The 12109-nt window shown below is 44.1% G+C and overlaps 1 protein-coding gene across 1 annotated transcript in view; it reads right to left on the reverse strand.

Moving 5' to 3' along the window:
- Window positions 1-2523: 2523 nt before the first annotated feature.
- syt7a (synaptotagmin VIIa) overlaps window positions 2524-12109 on the reverse strand; it is a 76792-nt gene continuing 67206 nt past the window's right edge. Inside the window, exons 6-11 of the mRNA XM_061076801.1 lie at window positions 9666-9768; window positions 7334-7601; window positions 5519-5688; window positions 5066-5180; window positions 4160-4359; window positions 2524-2628 (exon numbers count right to left, since the gene is read on the reverse strand). Of these exons, the coding sequence (XP_060932784.1) occupies window positions 2524-2628; window positions 4160-4359; window positions 5066-5180; window positions 5519-5688; window positions 7334-7601; window positions 9666-9768 (961 nt within the window). The remainder of the gene's footprint in view (window positions 2629-4159; window positions 4360-5065; window positions 5181-5518; window positions 5689-7333; window positions 7602-9665; window positions 9769-12109) is intronic.

Consider the following 12109-nt stretch of genomic DNA (forward strand, 5'->3'; position numbering starts at 1 on the left):
TCTACAGAACAATGCTACGTGCACTCGTGATGAGACATTTCCCCCCATCTAATGTAGAAGGAAAGGCTGTGTACATTTGCAAATAAAGACCAATGTTAAGAATGATGCAACGATGCAGAAGCATATAGTCAAGTGCCCAAAGTTTCCTCAGGGCTCAAATCAGCCTATGACAAAACAAAATGCTTATATTTATGTCTGTATATGACAAGGTAAATACAGTTAGTATAAATTACCCACAACATTTCCAGTTTGTTCCTGTTAATTCCCGTTAATTCCCGTATATTCCCGTTAATTCCCATGGAAAGTTTCCAACTTTGAATATTCCCCGGAATTTTGCAACCCTATGTGTGACACGCAGTTGTTCATAGTTTCTGTGAACAATTAAAACTCAGACGAGGCCCTGCCATCCTGTTTGTCTTCCTGCGCTAAATCCAAACTGCACATCTGTCTCCCTGTTTCCACCTCTACACTCGGCTCCTGCTCAGCATCATGGGCAGATACGGACTCCGAGCGCTCAGAGCGGGCCTGCTGTTGATCAACACATTGTGTAATAACACTGTAGTGTGGGCCGGCCCCACGTGACAAGCAGATGGGCCTGATCTCTCCATTCTGGTCTGACATTTCAGACACTAATAGCCTGCCACCGGGAGTCTGGTAGCTTACATACAAACACACACACACAGACACATGTACACAGGTGCACCAAGGAAAACAAGAGGAACGAAAAGAGAGGAGGATGAGAGCCCTACATCCCTCCTCCGTGTCCCCCACTCCATCTCCAAACCCTGAAATCACAGAGCAGACGTCGCCTCTCCCTCACCCTCTCAGATACTCCACCCTTCATTTCCACCAGTGCGATAACCAACATCGAAACCATCATCATCATTATTATTGTTATTACATTTTCAAAAAGTGCAGATAGAACTTCCCCTCATTTAGAAGGCAGGGCAGTAAAAGAGGTTGGGGAAACAATGGCAGTATAAGAAGAGCAAGAAGAGCGCAAGATGAGAAAGAGAAAAGAGAAGAAGATTTCTGCCGAGTCAGAATGATGTTGTTCCTGTGAACACACACACCCACGCACACCCACACACACATGAACACACGCAGTAAGGCAGCCACACAGGTCAAAACTGCTGGAGTTCGACCCCCGTCAGCACAAAGCCAGAGCACACGGCAGCACAGAGAATTCAGAGCATCAATAAACCGACTGGAGTGAGCACACATGTGCACCAACAGCACAAACTCTGCTTTTTGCTTCTGTTTCCATCTGAACATTGGAAGAAGATTTTTTTAAATTTGTTTCCTCAGTTGGTGATGCTGTGAAAAAATGACATCATCGTATCTTGGTCACTTTTTTTTTGTTCTTCATCTTCTTTTTTCTCTCTCCATGTCAGGCCGTTTTGTCTGGAAAAAAATCAGGAGCGATCCTTTTCACGAGTTTGTTGTGTTCCCGCTTTCCAAACGTCGGAAAGTTCAGTTTAGTTAAGTATTTTCTTTTTTTAATCTCTATTTTTGTTGGAGCTACGGCACAGCACCCACAGCACACAGACGACGGGGGGGTGGGGGTCCAAAAAGGGGGGCGAGGAGGGGTTCGCTAATATTGTGCCAGAGGAAGAGAAAAAGGGAACAATAAGGGGGAAAGAAAGAAGAAGCTTATAGAGAAGAAAAAGGGGGAGGGAGGGAGAGATAGAGAGCAGTATCAACAATTCCATCCGAGTTCAGCTGGTTGCATCACAAACTGAGTATTGATTGCTTCTGACAACTTCAGCTGAACATTAAACCACTTTTGAGTGAAAGGAGGGAGGACAGAAATGGAGGACAGGATATAGTTCACTTGACTACAGATGACAAGAACGAGGTGACAAATGAAGAGAGGGGGGGGATGAGAAACTGCAGAAGGGCTATGGATAACATACTGTAAACTACTCATGTTTTTTGGGGGGGGGGGTTCTGACAATCTATAACGCCATTTATAGTAGTATGTATATGTATATATGTGTACCTGGAATAGTCAATACAATAGGGATTATATGAGATAAGGTTTTAATAAGATTCTCTGTGATCCCACGGGACTGGCACCTTGAATGAGTCGGGGGGGGGGGGACGGAACATGGGAGACCTCCACAGGCAAAGTGCATGTGGACAGACAGACATACAGACAGTCAGAAACAGGGGGACCATCGGCGAAAAGGGTGAGAGGCTTAAATCAAAGACACGGCCGTATATGAGAGGAAGGAACAAATGAAAAGAGAGAGAGAGAGAGAGAGAGAGAGAGCATTTTTCAGAGAGGAATAGAAGATTTTGAAAGCAAAGAGTTTAAAGGTTTAAGAGAGCAGATGGCTAATTGTACCCGTGTTTCGCAGCCTGGCAGCAAGTCAGTCTTGTGCATAAGGACGGGAGTGGGAGGAGGAGGGGGAGGGAGGGAGGAGGCAGGAGGCAGGAGGGAGGAGGGAGGAGGGAGGAGGGAGGAGGGGGGCGGCAGGAGATGGGAGGGGAGGCCATGGAGGAAGCTGGGCGGCTCGATCAGGCCTTGAGAGCGTGCCATTGGGCCACGTTCGTACGCGGCCGAGCGAGCATGTCTTTCCAGTGCTTCACCTCCCCCGGTCCACTCTTCCATGATAGGTAGATCTGAGAGAGTGGAGGAAGAGATCATGTAAGGTACAGAACATTATTGGCTTCATTAAAACTTTTGGCCAAGTAGATCTTCTCCCCCCGGGAGCCGTGACACTTTGACAGTGGCTACAACATATGGGGCAACTGGGACAGTCCACAAAAGGCCCACTTCAAGTGCTTTTTGTCACCAAGACATTGTTTATTTTGGGTATTTAGTCCTTTAGTCCTTTAGTCGCTGTCACGACATTAATTCCACTTCTATCATGACACTGTTTCTCAAACACCGTCAGGTTAGAAGAAAACACTTAGTAGTAGTTAGTATCGGGAGTCCCTACTGACTGTGTGTGGAAGCTGGAGGGAAGCTAGCTGTCTCCGTGTAGCTTCAAGCTGTGGGACTAGCAACGCAGTTCGGAAACGAGACCGGGGAACCGCTGCGCTAAGAAACGATAACATCAGCATTTTGACCCCGCTGGGTGTCCCTTTATTTTATTTAGTTGTCATCGTACACTGTGTGTGTGGAAAGCCGGGCACAAAGGTAAATAAACACACGTGGACTTATTCTACCACAAATGGGGGTAGGCTTCTCTGAGCTCGTCTTCTGTTGCGCCACCTACTGTTGGGGCGGCGACTTGTCTTCAGCGCGTAAAGTTGACGGAGAAGCAAAAATCAAAAAGAGTCCGTGGGATCTGTGTGTCCCTCTCTGCGCCACGGACACGGAGAAGCATACTGGAGCCTTAAGAGCCGCGGGACATTACACTCGACAAGACATCTCACTCCTGACAGTGCAGTGACTCGTCTTCCCTCCTCTGCTTGTTGCCTCTTTCTTCTAATTTGTTCTTCAATTTGTAGCAAGTCTTCGTCCGTATACTCCGACTCAAACAAGTAGGGATGATCAAGTGCTTCATCAAAAACTGTCCACAAGTTCAGTGCAATTCAAAGTCATCTCTCCAGCTCTCGCTCTCGTTCTTTTTTATTCTACCTCAGTCCAATAACTCAATTCTCACGAGACTTGAGAGTGAGACATGTAATATGTTGTCAGACTCTTAGCAAAGAGCCATAATACAAATTTGAGACTTTTGTTGGTTACATAAAGTACTTTTAGTGGACATGTTATAGACTGTCACAGTTGCACCATAATATCACACTGTAGCCACAGCAGAGGACATCTACTTACAATATTGAGACGATTCATGTATGTACTGTAAATATGTAGTTGGAGCAGCAGCCGGTTATTTAGCTTCGTTTAGTGACTGTTTTTATTCTTAATGCCCGTCAGAGATGATGATTGACTGATATTTTTATTACAGTGGTGTGAAAGGCCAGCAGGGCATGTATCTACTCTCTCTGCATGTTTCACCTTGCGGCTGCAGCCTCTGTGTTAATTTCACAGCATTTAACTCAGACATGTTTGAAATGTGTCGAAAGGTTGCTCGCTCCTCTATGTGACAGAGTCCAACGTCAGCAACTGCTAACACATTCATGTAACCAGGAGCAGAAGGTGCTTACAGTATATGTTGTAACCAGGGGCAACGAGACAAAGTATTACCTTGCCAATAACGTCGTTGCGGCTGAGCCTGTCCTTGTCCATGACGGTGATGATGATGGTGGTCTCCCTCAGCACATGGGCGGCCACTTCGAAGGGGAAGGACTCATTGAAGATGGGGTTCAGACAGCGCTTCATCGTCACCGTCTTCTTCTTCTCTACACGCTTGTCCTTGTGCATCAGCCACACCTTCACATATGGATCTGCAATGTGGACACAGGGGGCAGTGGTTTACACGAGAGGGCAGGTGAAGAAGAACCTTGGAGGTGATTTTTGGGGTCAGGTTGGCAATTACCCTCATAATTGGTAAAGTCAGAGGAGGCAGCTGGGAAGCAGATACCTAGTTTGGCCTCAAGGTCAATTTATCCCCTGAGCAGGGAAACATACAAATGAGGAAGTATTTATGGAAATAGGGCCTGGGATTTGCACTGCCAATTCTGGAGCATTATCATACTCTGTAATACAAACAGATCCTGCTCGCACTGTGAGAGGAAGCAGTCATTTTACAAAGGAAAAAAATACGCCACGAAAAGCATTTCACAGAAAGAGCTGATACTTGCACCAGACCTGGCTGACACAGATTTGGCTGGGAGGCGGAAGATCCTCATAGATATACAGCAGAGACAGACCGGGGTAGAGCTAGGCCAAGGGACAGACACTTGATGTAATGTCACCTTGCTGCTGCAGCTATCTGAGGTGCGACTCAGCTTAGGAGCCAGACGGCCACCGTCATCTGCACAGACAGGTCCGTGAATGTTTGAACACAAAGCCGGCCGGAGCTGCGTGTGGGTGCGTATGTGTGCGTATGTGTGAGTGAGGACACAAAGACCAATGTCGTGAGAAGGGCTACGGACTAGAGAACAAGGGTTAGAAAGAGAAAGGGCTAAACAAACATGGAGGAGACTCTACCTGAGGTACCCCCGATATCCATGGCTTTGAGATTGCGGGCTTTGATGATGTTCACAGTGATGGTGTTGCCACTGGGATTATAGCAGAGTGACAGCAGCAGGTCCCCTCGTCTCCCCTGAAGAACACACACAAACACACACAGACACACACACAATGGAGTATGATTCACAGGGTCTTATATCAGATTTCATCAGGGAATTGCTAAATCCACATTACTCACTAGCTTGTGTAATATTATATCACTGCCCTCTCTTCTCTAACCCCTCGTGCCAAACACAACCGGTCCAGTGACCAGGCTGGCAGAGCCCATTGCTCACTCTTAAATTAGACCAATCAAGCTCACGTGCTGAAAGTCGTCACCAAACGGCCTCGTACTTGTTTCTACTAAAAGTTTAACCATAAAAAAATCTGAACTTAAAAACTGGATTTGTCATTATTCCCTCCCAATCTTACGCTGCCATCACTGCAGGGCTTGAGCTCCTTCCAGAAAGTCTTTATCTGGCCCAGTTCCACCTTGTTGAGGGGGATCGACACCTCTCCGATGGGGTCGTTCCTGCTGAAGCGGTCATAGTCCAACACCTGAAGGTAGAGAGTGCGCTCTCTAACCTTCTCATACGGGAAGCCTGGACACAGACACAGAAACAGAGATGGGAAATCGAGGGGTGAGTTACACAGACGAAAAACCTCATTCTCCACAGAACAAAGTGAGAAGTGTAATCGGCACCGTACTAAAAGGGATGAATTTGGCAAAGGGCAAAGTGCATTTAAAAAACTGCAGAATGAGCCAGCGCTCTCTCTGATGACTGAGAGGGATCATCACTCTCCAGCCACAAAAACCTATCACACTCATTTTTTCGAGAGCGCTGACTGTTGTTCTGCTTTTGGAAAGAGTCTGAGCCTTTTGAACATTATTCGGGTTAATTTACCGTTGAACTGTCATCCAAGCACAATGGTCATCATGCTACCATCAATCTGCAGCGCTCAGGAATATATATACTTTTTTTTTTCTTTTATCATAACCTGTCTGCAGTTTCTTGAGGTTTTATCAAAAGAACAAAGAAAATCACATCTTTATTGTGACTTTTCACAGTCTTTGTGTTGCAAATATTGTCCTGATGGGAAGAAACGAACATATTTGCTTTTGAGTGGTTAAACCAGAGTTAGATAAGATGATCAATACCACTCTGATATCTGTTGGTTGAATATGATGCTATACCAGAAAGGTGGTTAGATTAGCTTAGCATAAAATATGTATGCAGTTTTAATGTGGAATGCAAAAACAAGACACAGCATGATAGTTATTGAGAGATGCTGGTAGAATGATTATGTTACCTTTGAACACAGCAGCTAGACTGTTTCCTCCTTTCTAGTCTTTATTTCAAAAGAGTAAAGCTTTTAGTTGTAGCTTCAAGATGATGTAAATACTTCAAAAAAGTTCAACTCTTGCTTTAAACAGCTACCGCAAAGTTGTTGAACCCATGCAGAATGTCTAAAGGCCCCAGAAAACCCCTAAGCCTCTTTCAGTGAGCTAAGGGGTCTCAAATGAACAGGAAACTTTCCCCAATTATCTACCAAAGTGTGAACAGTTGTGGTTATTTCACATGAGAGATTTCTATTTTTGTTTGCACTAGTCCACTGGTTTGAAGATAAAAATCTGATGAAACGATACCCACAATCCTTAAGCACCAGCTCATCAGGGTTTCTCATTGATAAACTATTGAATAATAACTAATTTTTTAGCTAAAATGTTCAGTGTCAGTGGTCAAGTGATCTGTAGGCGAGGGACGGAAGCCTGGTAGCCTTCTGGTTTCCATTTCTAGTTTGACCGATCATGTTTTAGCAAGCTGGGGTTGTCAAAGTCCGTGTGGAAAGCAAAAGACACAGATCACATTGACCAGCATGCATCAGCTTTCTGCTGTTTATCTGCATTCATATGTAGATGGTTGAAAACTAGTCGGACTTTAAACGATGAATGGCGAACAGGGGACAGGCTCTTGGCCCAGGAATCCGTTGTCTACTCCAGAAACACCAAAATATTGGCTGTTGCCCCGAGAGGCTAATTTGACATCTGGAAATTGTCAAGGTACTGTGAGGTGGGTGTTAAGTTTGGCTTATGCTTAGAACTTGAACTGTTTACAGGGGTTTTATGGAATGAAAAGTAGATCCTTCTTTTTGGGCGGCATGACAAAACATGATGGAAAAAGTGTGATAACAACAATAATTGCAACAATTCATTTAGTTAAGTAGCTAAATGGGAATGCCACAGACCTTCAAAAAGGAAGGTTTCGTTCCAGTGGGGGTTGAGGTTTTTCCTCTTGATCTTGGTTTCCAGCTTGTTCTTCTTGTCAGGCAGCAGGTAGATCTTGACGAAGGGGTCGGAGGTGCCAGAGAAGTCTTTTGCCGGCAGGTCCTGGCCCCTGAGCATTTTGACAGTGAGAGTCGTGTTCTGGAAGCTGTAACCTATGCTGAACTGGATCCGGCCCAGCTTCTCACTGATGGGCCCTTCGCCGTCATCATCCTCGGAACCAGGGGACAACTGCAAAGGGCCACAGATGCAATCAAGTAAGCACCCATTCATGCAACAGCAGCAGCAACTTAAAGAAAAAACTTCAATCCAAAGGCACACACATTTGGTCACGCAAGCCTGTGACAGTTAGAGGTTTTAAGGGGAGGAGACTTTAGAGCCGGTTTTCTGTCACACCACATTCATGCAGCTGCTCGACGGTAGAATCTGGTTTGACGTTAAGAAGACAGAGACTTTAATTTCCCTACTAATGTTCTTAAAAGGCAAGAGATGCTTAGATTGGAGATAGCGGGAGCTTTAGACCACCTATTCTCTCTCCACAGCCACTCTGACAGCTTTATCACTGCTGTGTACTAAAAGGCCACTATCTGATAGAACGCAGCGGGCAGAGCGAGGGAGAGAGTGAGCGAGAGACAATCGGAAAGAGCAGGAGAGAGCGAGAGCATTGTGTGAGGGGCAGGGAGAGAGCCTCCAGCTCAAGGTTGCCTCTCTGCACTTGCAGTTGCGTTTGTGGTAGTTTCTTTTCAGCATGTGGCTCCACCTTCAATCTCTGTCCTTTATTTGTTCCTGTCGCTCTGACAGTGGCTTACATCAGAGCTAGGCGTTTGAGGACTCTGAGAGAGATTAGACAACCAACAGTTCATTACACCACTTTGTGTGAAAGCCGCCGCTGACAACAGCCTGCAAAGTGGTTTGCATGTAAATGCTCTCTACCTAAAAAAAACTGATTTCACTGCTTCAACCAGAGCTGCAATTTTAAAAGGACTAAGACTCACTCACTCACTCACTCAGAGTTTGTCAATATGGGTTTTAGAAGTGACAGGCAGCGCAAGTGTGAAATCTTCCAAGTCTCATTTATCAAACAGTGTGAGTCACCTTGGATTGTTTGTCTCCTTGATTGTCACTGTGGGAACTGCCCCTGTGGGTTTTTTGGAAGTGCATGGCGAGAAGTATGTGGGCCCTGAATATTAGACAAACATGTGATCAGAGCACATTTTATTCCAAAACCATGCTTACGATTCTCCCTAACTTCTCTGTGACGTCTTTCAACAACTTTTTGGACTTGGAATTTGTTACCTCTGCCAAGGAGGTTGTATTTCCACTTTCTCTTCCTGTTTGTTATCAGGATGACAAAATAACTGCTCTACAGATTACGACGAAACATGGTGAAAGGATACGGTATAAGTCAGGGAAGAACCCATCGAATTTTAGTCCTGATCTGAATAAATGGGCAGACCCAGGAAGTTTGTTTCTTCAGCATTTTACCGCAGACTTCACTCTGTCTATGGCGCACGAATAATGCGCTAACGAGCAAGAGATTCTGGGAGACAGAACTCACAAGACACAACTGCAGTTGAAACTATGAGGTCCGACTGTGTGGATGGTAACAACTTTATGGACGATAGCACAAGCATGCAGTAATAGCAAAATACTAAGTTAAATATCTCTCATGTTATCATGAGAAGTGTCATTAATAAACTGTGGCGGGACTAATTAGAATATGGCAGGCCACCACAGTCTGAGAATTAATGGGAGAACGGCTTTGATATGGCGAGATGGGGCATTAGCCTTGGCAGATGTAGCGTCCTTCTAGCTTTCAGTGGTTTTGAAGTGTGATTCAGACAAGAGAAAAAAAAATCTTGGCTGTTAATGTGCCTCCTTAAGGAGTTATGTTGTGGAAGAGCAATACTGTGTCCCTTTAACATTTCTGTTCTGTTATGAGTCTGACCAAATTCTCTATTTGTCATCTTGTCAAAAAATCCCATGACAAAATGTAAACTGAGTTAAACCTACTGAAAAATATTGTCTGTGCAGACAAAGGTGACATGTCTAATACAACCACAGAAATGAGCCAAGAAAAGGGGTTTCAGTGTGTTTTCAGTTAATCCCACAAACACAGTGGTGGTGCCAATATTACCAAGTTATGTGTATTCATCTACAAGCACAAATAGTCCCTAATAAATAAACTATTTTCTTGTGTCTTAGCTGCCTTATCCTGTGTGTGAGAATCTGGGCTGTTATGTCATCAGCAGTTGGGACATTGGGGCTGATGTGTGGTGGGACGGAACCTCTTACCATCACCATGTCTCCGGTGAGAGAATTGGCCAAGTCGGTTACGGAGGAGCGACCGTCAGCATCAGGTGGTTGGCCTTTGGGGCTGTTAGCTGGTTTGTTGCCCCTGTAAGGAAAAAACACCATTTGACCGGAGGGGGAAAACAGCGAGGACATGTGCTGAGAAGCTAACTTCGTATCCAGAGAGAGAGAGAATGTCTGAGCACTTGGGGAGTCCAACCTCCACCTGTTTCTGCGCTTGAAAAACCGCCTATTTGAAACCACCAATTTGAGTCCAAGTTTCTTTGGACAGATGTCATTTCAAAGTTGATTGTGCTTCCTCTGGTGGCCAAATAAATCTGCCAAAGTTTCCGCAGATTAACGGCGGGCGCTAGAACTGAGGACATTTGATGCGATGAGTTGCGTTTGATGAAACCTGGAATCTGAGATGACTATACATATGTCCAGTGTGGCAAACATCCATATCTCCGAGAGGAAAGTTACCTCCACCAAGTGAACAAACACATTTTCAGAGACAGAACACAACACAGACCCACTAAATTTAAAATTGATAGAAACCAAAAAAATGATTCCTGATCCCCGTGGAGTTTATGATCAAGCCTTAGTCCCTCTGAAGACGTTAACGAAACAAACAGGTATAATGACATGTATAGCAACATGACGTTACTATATACACATAGACAGACACATATAGCAACATGTAGACGACTAGACATTTAACAGGACATATGCTGAACAGTTGTGTAAAGTGTATGTGTTTAAATCTCTCAGTTATTGGCTTTGAACATCAACCACACAAAACATAAATAAAAACATAAAGGAGAGGGCAGAGACCTCCCATGGCACAGCTGGTACTTAGGTACAAATGTTAATAGATGTTAAGATAAGGTCCTTCACATGAGGATTGTTGAAAACATAACGTCAAAGTGGGACAAACAGTTTAGGGAGAAAAAACCTCTATGTTCATACATCATAAAAACAAGAGAATAATCAAAAAATAAAAATAAAATCAGTAAAAGAAGATTAAAAAAGAGTCAAAAGAGAGTAAATATTATGAGATTAAAGAAATCATGAGGAAAGATAGAACAAGAAAGAGTCAAATGCAAACGTCCCGGCCAATGTAATGTGACACATTGGACACACAGCACTCCATAGATGACTGGTCAAGGCACATGGAGAGGCTGAACACTGAAACACCATTAGGCAATAAACAAACAGTAAGAAGAGAAGAAACAACAAGAACAGAAACACAGAGGAGGAGAAAAGAAATGAGCAGACGCTGAAGAGAGAGAGAGAGAGAGAGAGGATGCACAAACTGGACAGAAATCATAAAGACTGTCGATAAGATAGAAAGGTTCAACGAGGAATGCAAGCAGAGAATTGTTTATCTGTATTAGAAGAAGATAGTATTAATAGCATGAACAGTGAGTTTACGGAAAAAAAACAAAAAACCCAAAACAGAGTGAGATCGTTACAAACACCAGCACATTAGAGAGAGAGAGAAAAAACAGAGCTGCAAGAAAAGATAGGGAATGAAGGCAGCCTGGAAACACAAGAGAGGCTTAGTTTGGTCAGTCTGATAAGTACCAACGAAGACGAGACAAAAAAAATAAAGAACTATGCACACACAATATCTCTAACAGGAGACAAAGGGGTGGACATGCTAAAGGGAGAAAAAGAGCACAGAGAGTAAAAGAAAAAAAAGACAATAAATACAATTGATCACCAGGAGAAAAGAGAGCAAGAACCGATGTTCTTAAAAGTGAAGAGTCGAAAGTAAACGATAGATGAGAGAGAATGAAAGAGAAATAAAGTGTAGATATCCCATACAAAAATATAATATCATCGAAAACACAAAAAAATTCGACGAATAGTAAGAACATAGGAAATGCACATTTAGAGTGTTACAAATGAGGACGTGGTTGATTGAATAGAAGTGTTAACTACACATATACGTTTGAGTAAATAACAGGATTCTCCAAACATTTAGTAACACTCTAAAGGTGTGAACTGGGGACACAGGGGCCAAAGCACGAGCGGGCATTGGCTACATGTGCATATATGATATATGCAAGTAGATGTCACTCAAGAGAGTGAGGCAATGCCTGGGACAGGCCGGAAAACAAGGAGCCCATAAAACGTCTGTCTGTCTGGCCAGCATTCTTCACTGAGAGGCTGTATGTCGCACTTCTTTTTACTTTTCTTTTTTTGTATGTGTTTTTTTGGAGTACTTTAATCAGCAAATTTGGATGAAAAATTGATGTTGACTGCAATAATGTGTACACTTTCTCTGTGGAAGACAAGGACAGAACCGGGGGGGGGGATATACTGACAAGTAGACAGACAGAAAAAGCAAGCAAACAAGACAAGCAAATAGACAGATCACTGCATCCAGCGAGGAACCGGGGCGAGACGGGTGGGGAAGGGAGGAGGGACGTTAACCATTT

The sequence above is a fragment of the Limanda limanda genome, chromosome 8 (genome assembly GCF_963576545.1).
Source record: "Limanda limanda chromosome 8, fLimLim1.1, whole genome shotgun sequence".
NCBI classification, from domain to species: domain Eukaryota; kingdom Metazoa; phylum Chordata; class Actinopteri; order Pleuronectiformes; family Pleuronectidae; genus Limanda; species Limanda limanda.